The sequence below is a fragment of the Babylonia areolata genome, chromosome 4 (genome assembly GCF_041734735.1).
Source record: "Babylonia areolata isolate BAREFJ2019XMU chromosome 4, ASM4173473v1, whole genome shotgun sequence".
NCBI lineage: Eukaryota > Metazoa > Mollusca > Gastropoda > Neogastropoda > Buccinidae > Babylonia > Babylonia areolata.
In genome coordinates, this window is record NC_134879.1 from 55,382,851 (window position 1) to 55,399,897 (window position 17,047).

The 17,047-nt window shown below is 40.6% G+C and overlaps 2 protein-coding genes across 2 annotated transcripts in view; one reads left to right on the plus strand and one right to left on the minus strand.

The window, feature by feature from the left end:
• Positions 1-1,463: 1,463 nt before the first annotated feature.
• On the minus strand, positions 1,464-7,670 carry LOC143281757 (uncharacterized). Its single transcript, XM_076587035.1, has 2 exons — positions 5,305-7,670; positions 1,464-2,572 (listed from the first exon to the last, which is right to left on the minus strand). Exons 1-2 carry the CDS (start codon positions 7,538-7,540, stop codon positions 1,698-1,700), a joined length of 3,111 nt encoding a protein of 1,036 aa, XP_076443150.1. The 5' UTR covers positions 7,541-7,670; the 3' UTR covers positions 1,464-1,697.
• Positions 7,671-7,804: 134 nt separating this feature from the next.
• The window catches only part of LOC143281328 (Fanconi anemia group M protein-like), a 39,225-nt gene continuing 29,982 nt past the window's right edge, over positions 7,805-17,047 (plus strand). The window contains exons 1-6 of the mRNA XM_076586516.1: positions 7,805-7,928; positions 10,396-11,147; positions 11,880-12,052; positions 13,079-13,156; positions 13,537-13,695; positions 14,524-14,655. Coding sequence (XP_076442631.1) covers positions 10,454-11,147; positions 11,880-12,052; positions 13,079-13,156; positions 13,537-13,695; positions 14,524-14,655 — 1,236 coding nt within the window. The 5' untranslated portion in view covers positions 7,805-7,928; positions 10,396-10,453. The remainder of the gene's footprint in view (positions 7,929-10,395; positions 11,148-11,879; positions 12,053-13,078; positions 13,157-13,536; positions 13,696-14,523; positions 14,656-17,047) is intronic.

Sequence of the window (17,047 nt, forward strand, 5' to 3'; positions counted from 1 at the left end):
ATGATTCCCACATGCAAACACATGTACAGAAACAGGTCTCAACTTTAACCTCTCTTTTTGCCCATGTCATCTTGCCAAGCAGTAAAACTGTACAATTGTACGCAATGCACAACCTTTCTCATCCACTGAAAAGTAAAGAATATTTTAAACTGACAGTATTATTAAGTGATTTACTGGAACAAACTGAAACTATCAATGATTTGCAGTACAAAACAACACAGGAAGGAGGCAATGCAATATATGACCCACAATGGCAGTAGAATATTTTATTTTTAAGAGAATACTTGTAGAACACTTTTAAACATTCCAAACTACTTCAGAATAACATGTCAGTCCAACACAAACTACACAAGAACACCACCACCTCCCCTCATCCCTGACACAATATTTGCACTCACACACGTGCACACACATGAAAGAAACATGTAATTAAAAAAAAAAAAAAAAAGTATGGAGAATGAATCCAACTTGTGCTGTTCTCCAAAATTATGGCGATTTTATTAATAGGTTAGTGATGATTCAACAACAACTGATTTCCTTATTTCCTTGTTAGTTTAAGAATAGTGGATGTGCATTCAGACACACAATCATAGCACAGCATCTACTAAGCTGGGGGAAATTACTAATGGTACTAACTTTAATATTCATGAAGAAATATGAAAAAAATCAGAAAAGAAAGGGAAAAAAGAGAACATTTTAGATCACAATTTTTGTTTCCAGTTCTCAGTTAACTGACCTGACAGCTCTGTTTAACAGACCTGATGCATACATTATAGGTCAGAAACATGGTTCTGACACCATTCCATGTTGTTTTTTAAGATGTGGTGTAGCATATATAGATCAGTTCACATGCTTTGATGCCTTCTTGAAACTTAATTCATCTAAGAAGAAAAAGAAAATGTGAAAAGCACCCCCCACCAATATATATTTGTTATTTGTATTTCTTTTTATCACAACAGATTTCTCTATGTGAAATTCGGGCTGCTCTCCCCAGGGAGAGCGCATCGCTATGCTACAGCGCCACCCATTATTTTGTATTTTTCCTGCATGCAGTTTTTAAAAAAAATAAAAAAAAAACAAACAAAAAAACCTCAGTCAACCAGAGATAGTGGACTTTTTTTTTTTTTTTTTTTAATTTTTTAAACCTTCCACTGAACAGAAGTCATGTTCAAGGGGCATCTCAAAAAAAAGTAAAAGGACTTTAAAAGATCTGTATCTCTCTAATACCCATAACTTGAAACAGCAGACATCAGCCATTTGTTTTTGTTGTTGTTTTTTTTGTTGCTGTTTTTTATTTTTAAAAAAAAGACTCATTTCTTGAATAATTCTTTTTAACTCTTCTTTTGATATAGATATATATATATATACATATATTTATATCATATATAACACATATATATGTTATAATTATATATACATACATACATACATACATACATACATATATATATATATATATATATATATATATATATATATATATATATATCACCCATTTCTATGAATCAAGTGTAAAAACAGAACACAGACTGAACACAAATGAGAATTAATGTTGGAAATTGAGACATTTCCAGCTTCATACAAGTTCAATCTACTAATCATGCCCTGTGCATTAGTAGAGACTGCACTGTACACTGTTACAGGACATGTACTTTTAATGAATGGTTCTTTGTTTGTTGGAGATGGAGGGAGATCAATCAATGGATGGTGTAGCCCAGCTTGGTGGACGGAATGAGGCGAGGTCTCTCTGGTTTATTAGGGCTGGCCCTGGAGGAGTTATCCATAAAGTCATCAGAGTAGTTGCCATCACCACTGCTTAATGATGCTCCCATGTTTTCAGGATCCGAAGGAACGTAGGAGCTGATGGACTCTGTGTGGACGGATTCCCTGAGGTCACGAAGTGGGCGGCGGGGACGAGGGGTGGGGCGTTTGGGGCTGCCAGACCTGGATGAGCGTGGTGTGGAGGATTCCCCTCGAGGCGTGACTGGCACCTGACTGATGCTCATGTCCAGCTTGGCCACGGACCGCCGCGTGGACGGTACCGGAGAGTTCTGGGACAACATGGGATTGAGGATGGGGAACTTCATCGCCGGGCCTTTCTTCTCCCCGGTGTCCAGTGGCTCCTGTTCTTCGTCACTGACCAGGCCCTGCAGTTCTGGTTCACTGGTGGAATGGAATGTCTGCTTGGTGTCGAAGTCGTCTGTTGACTGCATGTTTTTGGAGCTTCCCACATCCGGGTGGTAGTTGCGTGTCGATTCTAAGGGAGAGTTTTCATCGAGTCCTGTGGTTGTGTTCAGAGACTGGTTTGGGCGCCCTTCGATGGAATCCAGTGGCAAGGATTCACTTTGCTTGAGGTAGCTGGGGAAGTTTGAAGGACGTTTCTGGTGTCCCTTCTGACTGAAGCTCTCGTCTGGCAGGGGCAGATCCTCTTCTTCAGAGTCAGTGATGGTGGCTTCACTTCCCTCGTCCTGGCTGGTCTGGACACTTGGCATGCGCACTTCAATGGATCGACTGCGAGCAGAACTGGGCTGGTCCATGCTTCTGGCACTCATTGGAGCATCGTCAGTGCCACCTATAAAAAATAGAAACTTTGTAAGTCACCCGTCATTGTCATTTCTAACACGCTCTTAAAATCCTAAAAAGGTGCATGATCATAGAGCTTCCAGAATATTTTTATGCACTATTGCAAGATATGTGTGTGTGTGTGGGGGGGGGTGCGGGGGGAGAGAGAAAGAGTATCTAAGGTGTATGAGAGAGAAAGACACACACACACACATGCATACACACACACAAATAGAAAGACAAGTGTGTGTGTGTGTGTGTGTGTGTGTGTGTGTGTGTGTGTTGTGTGTTGTGTGTGTGTGTGTGTGTGTGTGTGTCTGTGTGTGTGTGTGTGTGTGTGTGTCTGTGTGTGTCTGTGTCTGTGTGTGTGTGTGTGTGTGTGTGTGCATGCTAATGATGTGTGGACAGCTATCTCACAAAGATCATCACCATTCATCATTTCATATCCAGATGAACAGATTCATGATTTCAAAACCATATAACAAGAACAAGAACAAAACTTTAATCTCCAGGCCTCCGGCCCCTAGAAAGAGGTCAAAAGTACACAATATGGTGATCACTCATCCACAACAAAATGTAAAATAGTACTAACTTAACCTGTAGAACAAAAGTGCTTCTCGTGCATAGTAAATTAATTCTAACTTTCATCATTGTTGTCACAGAATTCCTGTCGTATCTTCAGGGCATTAAATATATAAATGCATAGTTTACGAATACTGTAAACAGAACCATTCTTCATCAAATGAACATACGATTGACCTTCAGAGTTCAGATGTTTTTGCCGCAGGTTATTGTAAAGGACGCAATTGTTTATAAAATCATCAATGGTTTTCATCTTCGATAACATAACAACGTTCACAGGTGTAATTTGAATTACATTTGAATGTTCTTCTAAAAAATGATCCATTACATACGTGAAAAGAAGCTACTTTGATCGACACCTTTATTCAACATCAAAACAAAATGTTTTTATATGCTGATTTGTCAGAATAATAATAATGCTCCCCCAAATTCTGCCAAAAATAATAGCGCCATATGTTCAACAAATTCTCACTTCACTAGATGTGAAAGTGAAACTGAAAATAAACAGTTTGATTGGGAACTAAACCAAGGTCTGAAAGGAAAAAAACATTAACATAAAATGGTGCAACTATATCTATCATATTTCAAGGTTCCACCAAAAGGACATAAAGTATTTGATTCCGACCAAAGCAAACAATTACTATTCCATACTTTATTTATATTTTGTATTTGTATTTCTTTTACCAAGGAGAGCATGTCGCTACACTACAGTGCCACCCTCTTTTTTTGGCATTTTTTCCTGCGCGCAGTTTTATTTGTTTTTCCTAATGAAGTGGATTTTTCTACAGAATTTTGCCAAGAATAACTCTTTTGTTGCTGTGGGTTCTTTTACGTGCACTAAGTGCATACTGCACACAGGACCTCGGTTTATTGTCTCATCTCAATGACTAGTGTCCAGACCACCACTCAAGGTCTAGTGGAGGGGGAGAAAATATCGGCGGCTGAGCCGTGATTCGAACCAGCGCGCTCAGATTCTCTCGCTTCCTAGGCGGACGCTTTACCTCAAGGCCATCACTCCACTTAGGGACAACCTTTGGAGATCACCAGGCTTGTGGACCTTGGATTCCAACAATCAATTTGTTTACTTTTACTTTCAGTTAAAAGCAATCTTTCTATTGCTGCTTTGTGTTGCTCTTGCAATTTTTTTTAGTAAATTCCATGATACTGTACTTGTAAAAAAAATACATGACTTTGGCACCCCACTGCGCAGAGTATCAATGACATAAAATACTGTGTGCAGCATTCATTGTTTTACAAGAAAGTGCTTGAATTTTAAAATCAAATTCAATGAACTCATTCTCACCCATGTACACAGTTTGCACATTATTATTATATGTTAAATAGATCTATTATACTATACACTTGCAGATAGAAAAAATAAAATACAATAAAACAGGTGGTGCTGAAACCAGGGACAGTATCCCAAATTTCACAGTCAGTTGTGACAAAAAAATAATATAAAATACAGTACAGTACAATTGAAATATGACGAAATGCAATAGACATGCTCATTCAAACGCACAAACTTTATAAACATTATCATTACGTGGCACAAATTTTACAAACATAATGTGGTATACATTAATCATAAACACACAGTATGTGCACTCTCCTGACATGTCTCACACACCCTTACCATTTAACTTTAAAGCACAATTTAAGATGTTCAAAAGACAGTAACACAAAGTTATATATAAAATTCTATCTATTTTATATACATACCTATAGTGAAATATACTAATTACAAGTGAAAAAACAAATACCAAAGATTTTGATACATTAGCACATGCCTAAAATGATAAAAGTATTTGATTTAACTTTAAGACTTTTTACATCTTGTAATTATTGTAAACCAATAATTTTATCAACTGCTTGATTTAGAGACTGCTAATACCGTGCACATATAACTGTTTAAGTTTACATTTGCTTGACTTTTTTTGCAACCGAGCCTGCAAATTATATCAGAATACCCAAAATATAATTTTTTTCAGCAAATAATAATAATACTGATGTATAAGAGCATGTAGCATATTAATGTAACATTCTGATTTCAAAGCAAGCACAATAAAGCAACCTGGTTCAATATTAATTTCTGATACTAACATCTTACGTTTCACGTTCTCTGCCTGACACACTAGGCTGCAGTGATATGAAATTTACCTGTAGCCAGAGGAGGAACCAAGCCAGGATCTGGGGATATGATATTCTTGACACTGGGATCCACAGAACAAGGCCTGGCACTAGTGGGCTCACTTGAATCGTCACTCCGTCGTCGGATTCTCCCACTGGTAGGAGTCTTTCGAACCTGAGATTTGGGAGACATGGCTTGTATGGGCTTCCTCCCACCTCTTGGAGGGGTTTTCTTTGGAGATTTACTCCTTGTCCTGGATTTCATCTTTCGGGGTGGGGATGAAGCTGATGATTTTTGAGAAATGGTTGCACTAGCAATAGAGTCATTGGCAGCTGTCTTTTCCAGTTCTTTCTGAGCTTGTCGCCTAACTTCTGTGAGAGTGTCTGAGTAATGTGAGACATTCATTTCATCTCCTGAATCGTTCTTGCTCATCTGGGTTTGTCTGCCATTTTTGTTCACTGCCTGCGCTCTTTCCATACTCTTCAGCCATGCTGGATTGCTTTTCTGCAACCTGAGACGTTGGGTGTTGGTCAGACCAAACATGAGCTTGCTCTTCTTCTGACCTGTTCCGTATTCTGGGATGACCCGTAGCCAGCTTTTGTCTTTTGGTACACCTGTGTGTGGATGAGCGCACTTGCGATGGCTTTTGCGGCCACAGGAAAATATATCCTTCTCTTCAGCATATTCTTTTTCACTTGATTCAACATTCACATTGACTTCCTCCAGTCTCTTCTGATCTGGTGACCCTTCAGCATCGTTACTTCGACTGGCAACCCTTTCTTTTTCAGTTGCTCTTTGTTCAGAAGACTGCCCATGACTTTGAAATGCTTGCTGTACTGTTGCAGGGTGCATCTGCACACCCTGGAAAAGGCTGGGATTCTGAATGCACAACAGTTCATTCATTAGTGCCGCCAAGAGAGGAAATCCACCTCCTCTGGACTGAGGAACTGAAGGCTGGGGTGCTGCTGATCTTGAATGATGAGACTTCTGCTGGTTTTGGTTTGCAAATTTTACATTAAGTGGAACATTTTGGTAACTATTTGGAGCTGGGGGTGCAATGATTTGTCCTTTATCAATCAAGACTGGCTCTTTACTCATGGTTTTTGTCTTGCTGAAAGATCTGTCTTTATCATCTTCCTCATCAGAGATGCTATCAATGGTAATGTCATCAGACACAGACATGTCTGTGTCCAAAGAGTAAGAATCATCTTCAACTTCAATGTGTGGTTTGGCTTCACTGTTAAAGAAAAGTGGTGGTGGGCACACCATGTTTGTAACAATAATTTCATCATCATGTTCTTGGTCTTCCAAGGCTACCAAATCTTCAAACACCTTTTGCTTTGCATTGAAAGCCATCTTTATCCCCTTTTTGTCTGTTTGAGTTCCGGAGTGCTGAGTATGCCTTTGCACCTCATGCAGCACCTGATGTTGAACTGTGGGCTGGACAGCAGCAGAAGGCATGGTCGGTGCAGAAGGAGTCTGTATGTCAACATGGACTCCTTTGTGGTCCATCTCCACAGTCTGCATCATGACATCATGTTTAATAGCATCTGTCATGGAACCCCAGGTCCTTGTTTCAATTAGATCTTCTTCCTCATCTTCACCACCCTCACCTTGGCTCAGCTGTACCATTTCTACCAGTTGTTTGTTCTGCTTTTGCTGTTGTACACGCTGCTTTTTGCTCTGTCTCTTGACCAAAGCTGCTTCAGGAAGGTGCGGTATAAGGCTTGGACCCAAGCACAGAAGGCGAAAACCTAACACAAAATAACCAATTTCCTTCCCCATCAGATTGTAGATTTTGAACAGCCCTTTGTCACCATGTACTGAAGGTACGGTTGGTCCTATTCGCACCAGATCTGCACATATTGCATCTATCAGGACATTGAGAGGAACTGTGCTGTTGCCTACAAGTTTTGGCACTTCTGGGAACATATCAATAACCATCACGTACAGGGGTGTATTCGACAGATGGTTTTTCAATGTTTGTGCCACCATCTTGAAAAGGCACGACTTTCCTTTCTTTATCATGAAGTTCCCATGTTTGTCTTTTATTTCACAAAACTGTTCCGGCAACTGGTAGTCTGGATCAAAAGAAATCTGTCGGCGAATGGCTTTGCCTAAATCGTCTTCAACATGATTAATCACAATGGTCGGGAAGTCCAGCAAACGGAAGGTAACAGCGGGAAACCGACAAACAACATGAGGAATATACAGTTTTTCCACCACTAATTCTAAAGAAAACAATGATTCTTCCATGTCAGGCATGTTGATACGAAATGCTATTCGCTAATGTCACTGTCCAAATACCTTACAGAAGCAAAAATCCATTTTGATCTTTAAATATTGTGATGATTGGTGAGACCGAGTTCTTGATCGAACTTGTCGTCCATGTCTAACAACCCCAAACACCGACTTGATTGCGAGGCTGGGATTTATCTCCACTGACCGTTCTTTCGCATGGGAGTTCACTTAAGTCCTCAATGACCAAAATCAAAACTAGTACGAAAGGACGAGTTCGAAAACAAGAACGGCTGTTTGAAACACAAGGTGCAAAATGATTATCACTGTACTCTAAGGGAACAGCTAATTTTTAATTTCTGGTGGTAATATCTATGATTTGAGAACTGGCCAAGCCGGAGACCTGAAAACACCAGTAGGTTGCCTGATTTAATTCTTCACTTTCGTCTTTTCCCCCCTTCTTCCTCCCTTCCTTCCTTCCGTGACCACAATCACATTTTGATCATTCTATCACTGAATGGGTGATCTACAGGAAAAGGCACCAGAAGAAGCTTCTTGCAAGGGCACGGATGTTCGCTGATGACACAGCAGTGTCCAGGATGATTGCCACCAACGAAGACCAAGAACAGCTCCAAGATCTCCAGCACCTAGCCAACTGGGAGAGGAGCTGGGACATGGAGTTTCATCCTGCAAAGTGTCAGACCCTGCGGGTCACAAGGAGTAGGTCCCCACTTCACCAGGACTATATCCTGCATGGACACACTCTTGAGACCGTTGTGTCAGCAAAATACCTGGGAGTCACTATAACCAAGGACATAAACTGGGACGAACACATCAACAACCTGTGCTTCAAAGCAAACAGAACCCTCAAATTCTTGTGACGGAACCTGAAAATCAACTCCACAGAAATCAAGGAACGAGCCTACAAAGCGCTAGTCCGTCTCCATCTGGAGTACGCATCATCCGTCTGGGACCCTCATACAGATAAGAATGTAACAAAAATAGAAGCTGTCCAAAGGCGAGCTGCACGCTTCGTCCTAAACAGTTACAGGAACACCAAGTGTAAACAGCATGCTGGACACACTGGGATGGCCCTCATTGGAGAAAAGGCGGCAAGTTGCAAGACTCTGCATGCTGTTCAAAGTGCACCAAGGCCTTGCCCACTGTCCCAGCCTGAAAGAAAAACTTGTCCCCCTACCTGGCCGTAGTCGTCGTGGCCATGACAGACAATTCCAGTTGATCACATCAAGGACCCAGTACAGAGCCGCAGCTTTTCTACCTAGAACCATCAAAGACTGGAACAATCTCCAACAAGGAACAGTGGAGGCCACAACACTTGACACATTCGTGTCAAGGGTCTCCAAAACATCAGATTAGACCAATCCCCCTCCCCCCCCCCCCCCCAATCCCACCCCCTCACTGTTTCATCCACTATCCCTCCTCCTGCCCCCCCCCCCCCCTACCCCCCCAACCCCACCCCCATATCCCATACCATCCTCATCATCATCATCATGACTTCACGGACTTGAAGTGGAACTGAAATGAATTAGTCCACTACCCAGATTTATCTGCTACGAACCCCCCAGTTATTGGTGCCAGAATAATCAAGTTTGATTGCGGGCCCTCAACACTGAAGAAGAACACTGAAGAAGAAGAACTAAAAACCTAGGCTGGACCACTCCAGCAAGCGAAACCCTCCCCGGGGACATACCGTTATTTACTGCTCCCAACATTAAGAATTTAAAATATTACCCGAATCCTCATTTAATTACCTCATTCTTTCTTTGGTGGTGGTTCACAGGAAAAAAAAAGAGAGAAAGTTGTTATCATTTAGTAACCACTGCAACACCTTCCATACAAAAGTGCCAGTGGTACTGGCCTCCACAGCTGTCGGGTGCAGGGTGTTCCAGTCCCGAATTGTTCTTGGGAGGAATCCTGCCTGTCTGCACTGTGTCCTACAGAAGATCTGGGGCAGCTGTTCTGGGTGGGCTCATCGTTGTTGCAGCGGTGGTGGGATAAGCTTCTGCTTCAGGGGGGGCATGTTTACCTTGTCATGCTGCAGTTTGCACAGCATGGCCAGTCTTGCCATTTGATGTTCCTGTTGGAGAGTGGGCCACTTGATGTGGTAAATCATGTTGGAGACGCTTGACGGTTTCTGAAGCGCCTCAGTGAGAATCTTGCTGCATGCCATTGTACTGATTCCAGATGGTCAGTGTCCTGTTGCTGATATGGATCCCAGATTTAATGCTGAAAATTCAAGTACTTGGCGGACAAAGGACTTGTATGCCAGTTTGCTAATGGTCTGGGAGCTGACTTTTATATTCCTGCTCAGGAAGCCTAAGGTTTTGTTCACCTTGGAGCAGGTGTTCTTGATATGTTTCTTCCAGCTAAGATCTTTGCTGACTGTCACTCCAAGGTATTCAGTAAACTTAGTTTTCTTTGTTTCTTTTCCTTTGGGAACAACACCCACAGCACTTTATTGTTATTATTTTTTAATTAAGTGATTGATATTGCCCACTAAAAGTGAAGAGAAAGAAGGAACTTTTGCTCTACAGCAACTTTGGAGATGTTTGTGTATTCATATAAAGACATTTTGCTATGGGGCATGCATGTGTTTGTGTTTTATATTTGAATTAGGTGATCTACAACTGGCTCAGCACATTCAGTAGACAGTGTACAAAATACTTGCAGTAACAGGGCTGAAATATGGGCTTCATGTATATATATATATATATATATATATATATATGTGTGTGTGTGTGTGTGTGTGTGTGTGTGTGTGTGTAAGTGTACTGTGTATATTGATACAGACACTTTCACAAACACACATACATCGTCAAACCCAGCACTGGATGATATATGATTTTTTTTCTTCTTTTCAGTTGAAAAGGATACCATAATGAGACCCTTACAACTACAAGTATGACCAAGTGACAGACAATGAACAAGCCCAGACAAGCCACTTTATTCCAGAGCTGGGGCAGTAAATCCCAGAGCCAGCAAGCTGAGAGCAGCAGTACTGAAGCAAAACAGCAAAAGAAAACACCCAAAGAATCTTGCAGTTGGGAAGACCCCCACGATGCCATCACTCTTTTAGACAGTGATGAAGATGACCAGGAACTGGCTCTTGCATTAGAGGAGAGCCTTGCTCAGTACAACCAGAGCAGTAAGGCTGGTGGTTCAGAGACAGACCCACAAGCCTGCCCGCAAGCCCATCAGGAGTTTGAGCCTAATGATGGTAATGTTTCTTTTGGCATTGAAGACCAAGATGCAGAGCATGGCATTGACAGACACCATTGCTTGTCACAATGGAATGCTACTGACACACCTGTGGGAGAGCTGGTGGGTTATGATCCGTCTGCTGGACAGCTGTGGATTTATCCCACAAACTACCCAGTGCGAGAATATCAGTTCAATATTGTGCGCCAGGCTTTGGTAAAAAACACCCTAGTGACACTGCCCACTGGTCTGGGAAAAACTTTCATTGCGTCCGTCCTCATGTACAATTTTTATCGGTGGTACCCAGAAGCCAAGGTGGTGTTCATGGCTCCCACTAAGCCTCTTGTCGCACAGCAGATTGAAGCCTGCTACAACATCATGGGCATCCCTCGCCAGGATACTGCAGAAATGACAGGTAAACTGTGGCACACAGACACACACACAGGCAGACAGACAGACACACACACACACACACACACACACACACACACACACACACACAGATAGATAGATAGATAGATAATATTAATATATTTTAATTTGAAAAGTAAATATCTATTTGTCTTTAGTTTGTGATCACAGAATAGTTATCTTTGATTAGTCTGATAAAATTTCATATGACTAAAATTATATACATTGCATTTGTTTGTATTTTTAGTTGAAAGTGTGTGTATTTATGTATGAACATGCATGGGTGCATGTATGTGTAGCCACATATGTGTTAGAGAAGAGAAAACTTTAACAAAGTTATGCACGCACTATATAGGACAATATATGATTAATCTTATGAATTTCATCCTCTTATGTGATGCATTTAATTTTGTTTTAGATGTTACAGTCCTGTGGAAACCGAGAACATCTATTCTTTGATTTCTTATTTTAAGAAAATTGATTTCTGAAGGATTTTGAAGTTATTAAGGAGACTTTCAGGACAGTTAGCTGACTGCAAATGCAGTCAGTGTTTTTCTTTGTGTGTATGCTCAGTGTGTACAAATTGCTCAATCTCACTGGCTGAGTAAATAACAGATTTTTACCCTGAATCTAGTGTGTTTTGTCTATTTTGTCTCCATCTCCTCTCTTTTATGCTTCAGAGATGAAAATAAGGTAAATGAATGATGTTGATTGCATGAATTGTTTGTTCTAACAGGCAGTATGAACCCAACCGAGCGTCAGAAGGCGTGGCGAGATCGGCGAGTGTTTTTCCTCACGCCTCAAGTGATGACAAATGATCTGAGTCGTGGGACATGCATTGCTGAGGCCATCAAGTGTGTTGTTGTGGATGAGGCACATAAAGCTCTGGGTAACCATGCCTACTGCCAGGTGAGATAGTGATAATGCATGAATATTTATCGTCATATGAATATATATACATCACATAGAATCAAAACATTTGGTACTTTCTCCAGTTGAATGATTGTATGTTTCTTTAGGTTTTTTTGTTTTTTTTTCAATTTTTTTTTTCAACTGTGCTTTGTTTAAAGTGGTTCGAGAATGTTTCAGTGCAATTATAAGATAATGTGCTTTACTTTTAGAGCTTTAAGCATGTCACACTGTCCGTGACTGTGTCTGCATACTTTATTTTGTGTGTGTGCTAGCACATATGTGTGTATGTGTGTGTCTGTGTGCGTGCGTGCGTGCGTGTGTGTGTGTGTGTGTGTGTGTGTGTGTAGGTGCTGTCATATGCAAATTTTTGAATTTGCAAAGCAATTCTGCATATAGTGATGTTTTGGTAGTCATGATTTTATGCTTTACCAGTTCCGTAAATGAAGACAATGTAAAAAGAAAAACACACATCATAATATCAGTAATATTCAGCACATGAAAAGAGTCTCCAAGTCTTTAGTATTGTAAATTTAAGAAAAAGTGTAAAATTTTTATAAAGGTAAGTGTGACATGATAATATTCAACATATGTAAACTAAGAGTCCTGATATCATGTGATAGTCAGTCATGTCTGACTGTGATCATGAGAAAAGCAGAGAAGGCAGCTGCTGTCCTGACTATCTGTACTAGAATTTGATTATTCAGTGGATAGTTTCTTGTCCAAGTTACATCCCCACTCTCTTGGCCAAGAGGGCTATAGGTCAGTAAACAATGGGCTGGTTCCTAAAAGTCAACTAGCCCCAGAGGCTGCAGCACTAAGAGCCAGCGCAACCTTGCCTCCTAGTTTGAGTCTGTCATAGTCCTTCACAAAAGGCTAAGCTATAAATGAATTCCCATTGCAGTGGAAAAAGCATTGATCATACAACTTACACTTTGCTGATGGCTCCTGTAAGCTAATGTCCATCTGATAAAATCCAGGTGATGATCCTGAAATATGTAGTGATAATCAGGCATATGTGGACAGGTGGTGCGTGAGCTGGTGAAATACACCCAGCAGTTCAGAGTCCTTGCCCTGAGTGCCACACCTGGCAGTGATATCAAGGTGCAGTTCTCCTGAGTAATTTCTTTTTTGTGTGTGTGTGCATGTACACAGACTGCATGGGTTTATTGTTTTTAACAGTGGACGCTTTGTTTTGAGAAGTGGGTGAAAGTAGAGCAGCAATTTGGCACTCTTATATATACATGTGTGTGTGTGTGTGTGTGTGTGTGTCTGTGTGTGTGTGTGTGTGTAGGAGGGGAAGATGAAGGTCTGTACGTTGTGTGTATGTGTGTGTAATTGTGTGCGTGTTACTGTGCGTGCAGGTTCATGTTTGTAAATTATGCAAAAGGATTGTTGATGAAGAAATAAAAACACATTTGCTTTTGTCCTGCAAGATTAGTTGTCTTGATCTGTGTTTCTGATTGATATATCTCTGCTGCCAGGCAATCCAGAAAGTGGTCAGCAACCTCCTGATATCTCACATAGAACTGAGGTCAGAGGACTCACCAGACATTAAGCCATACACTCACGAACGCACCGTGGAGAAGATTGTCGTTCCCCTGGGAGAGGAGCTGAACCGCATCAAGCTTAAATACACACAGGTTGGCATGTTACATATGGTAGTTAAGTGAAACATAGTGAGGCATCATGGGAGAGTTGGGTAGGTGTAAGATTTCTGATCTCAAGGCCTGACTAAGTGCGTTGGGTTACGCTGCTGGTCAGGCATCTGCTTGGCAGATGTGGTGTAGCGTATATGGATTTGTCCGAACGCAGTGATGCCTCCTTGAGCTACTGAAACTGAAACTGATCCAGTGTTCACCAGTGATCAGGGTTCAAGGCCCAGTTTCAGCATGGTGTTGTATCCTTGGGGAAAGGTGCTTTACTCTGATTTTCCTCCATCAGCCCAGATATGAATGGGTACCAGACTTCAGATGGGGAAGGTTAAAACAGCAGAAGGAGAGAGTTGGGCCCAGCTTTCCTCGACACAGCTGAGCCCTAGACATGGGGGTATGTATTCACTGCCCTGAGGGCGGTAAAAGGGACTGGGAGCTTTCACCTTATAACTTTAACCTAACTGAAATGTGTTGTCAGACAAATGTTAAGTTGATTTCTGATCTTCTGTTAATCCATGATCTCTATCTGTCTGTTTATCTGTATGTGTTTATGTGTACGGGTATCTGCGTTTGTAGGTATTTATGTATAGAACTGTTTGTTTTAGTGTTTATCTGTCTATCTACCTGTGTACAGATCGATATGATTCTGTTTATTGATTTATCAATCAAAATAACCAAGACTGTCATTCTGTTGATCAGTGTTAGACTACAGTCAGTCTGTCTGTCATTCCTTTTGTCTGTCTGTCTGTCTGTCTGCATTGTTACTTGCTGTGAGTTCTTTTAAATGTACTAATTGCACTGTGACAACTGTTTCAGGTGCTGCAGGTGGTGGTGAAACGACTGACCCAGCAGCGTGTGCTGTACAACCGGGACACCACCAGTCTGTCCAAGTTCCTCATCCTCAAGGCCAGGGATGCCTTCAGACAGAACCCACCTGAGACCCTGCCTGTATGAATACAACATTATATTTTGGAGGGGGGCGGGGGAGGGGTGGGGGGGGTTAAAATGCAGAAATCACTTGAATCCCCGCCTGTATGAATACATCAGCATTAATTTTTTATATTTTTTTATATACTGTCGTTAGATACAAAATGCAGAAGTCACCTGAATCCCTGTCTTTACAAATACATCAGCATTTAATTTTTTTTAAAGATATTTACTGTTGTTAGATGTGAAATGCAGTCATTTGAATCCCTGCCTGTATGAATACATTAAAAAAGAATATATATATATATATATATATATATATATAATGTCATTAGTACTTTGTGTGTGTACAGGGCTCAAAATATGCACGTGTCTGATTGTTGGGCACAAGCAAACCTTTTTTTTGCGGACAAGTGTAATTGCTTTCTCCACTTGTTCTTCTTTGGGCAACCATCCAGGCTGACTGAGCAGCCAGCTTCAGTGCACCCCATTCACACTTCATTCCTACCCTTTTTCCCTCCCTGATTTTTCTTATCCAATTGTGCTACCTGTAGTTACTTTCTTTAACTGTTTCTTTACTTAGAGAGGGTAAGCAGAACATATTGGGGGGGGAGCGGGGTTATCTACTTGTCCTCATGAAGACTAAAAATTGTGAATTTTTAGCCTTGAGGTATATTGTGTGTATTAGAAAACTGAAGGGCAAATTTTTTTTTTTTTTTCTCAAGGCCTGACAAAGTGCGTTGGGTTACGCTGCTGGTCAGGCATCTGCTTGGCAGATGTGGTGTAGTGTATATGGATTTGTCTGAACGCAGTGACGCCTCCTTGAGCTACTGAAACTGAAACTGAAGGGCAAAATGGCATTACATGAGAAATCCAGAATACAAAACTGGTCTTTTATCCATTTTTTTTTTTAGTGATTCATTATGAGCTTTATGATAGTATCAGCGGTTGATAAATTACAGAAAAAAGTTTTCTCATTTTCTGTCTTTGTGGATGTGACTGTTATTTGAAAAAATCTGGACATGTGATTCCCAGTTGCAGTCTTTGTTGTTGTTTGGTTAGCACTGTATGTCAAACAACTAAAAAAATCTGCAAATGTAGCTTTTTGACTCACTTGTGTAAACAAAGTGAGTCTATGTTTTAACCCGGTGTTCGGTTGTCTGTGTGTGTGTCTGTGTGTCCGTGGTAAACTTTAACATTGACATTTTCTCTGCAAATACTTTGTCAGTTGACACCAAATGAGGCATAAAAATAGGAAAAATTCAGTTCTTTCCTGTCATCTTGTTTAAAACAATATTGCACCTCTGGGATGGGCACAAAAAAATAAAAAATGAAGCCTAATTATATGCAAACTGCATTTACTGTTATATTTATATTTTTTGTATTCTCTAAACTTGACACTTTGATCTGATATTCTGACACAACAACAAGAGCAGTCATTATTATCATTTCTTGTTCAAACAGGAACTTCTTTTGCTAAACATGGAAGTTTTATTTATTTTGCAAACGTTTTGGTGCAGATAGTGAAAAAGGGAAATTACTCTGTAATTAATGCTAGGGGACTTAATTTGCTTAAAACTGATCTTTCTCATCTTAAACATTGCATTTTGAAATTATACTCAATACATAAAAAGCTTGGATTTAAAAAAAAAAAGTGTATCACAAGTGAGTCTTGAAGGCCTTGCCTCTCTTGTTTCTCTTTGGAGTATTAGGCAGTCTATCGTAGTTTTGCTATTGGAGTTCGACTTTCAGTATAAAATCTGTCTTGACAAAAATTTAACTTTACTACTGATGAGTGTTTTGGGTATATCATATGCTTTGGCAAAATTTTATTCTCAGTGGCATTTTGAAGAGGTTGTACTTAGATATTCATTATTTGTACATGCATATATTTTCTTTGCTCTTCCTTTTATGCTCATCTTAGGGTATATGTGTGTGTGTGTGTGTGTGTGTCTGTGTGTGTGTGCATACATTTCATCAAAAATGCCACTAGCTCCCTTTCTGGGAGGTTTTTATGTCAATATCTCAATTATATTATTATCATTATTATTATTATTATTATTATTAGAATACAGAGGCACCATGGCAGAACTGGTCAGATGCTGGACTTCTGATCCAGTGTTCGATAGTGATCAGGGTTGGAGACTCTGATTTGGCATGTTGCTGTGTCCTTGGGAAAGGCACTTTGACTTTGATTTTCGTCACTCCACCCCGGTGTGAACGGGTACCTGACTTCATTTGGGGATGGTTAAAATGGCAGAAGGAGAGGAATGGGCCCTGCCTTCCTATGCCAAGCCCTAGACACAGCGGATATGAATTCACTGTTCTGAAGCTTTGGGACCTTTATCCACCCACTTCCCCCCCCTTTTTTTTAAAATAATAATTATTATTACTATTATTAGTAATAGTGTTG

What these genes read in the sequence shown, in the direction of transcription:
- LOC143281757 (XM_076587035.1), bottom strand. Translation starts at nt 7,540, where the DNA reads ATGCCTGACATGGAAGAATCATTGTTTTCTTTAGAATTAGTGGTGGAA. An exon ending in GGTTCCTCCTCTGGCTACAG is followed by an intron (nt 2,573 to 5,304) that starts GTAAATTTCATA and finishes TATTTTTTATAG; the next exon opens with GTGGCACTGACGATGCTCCA.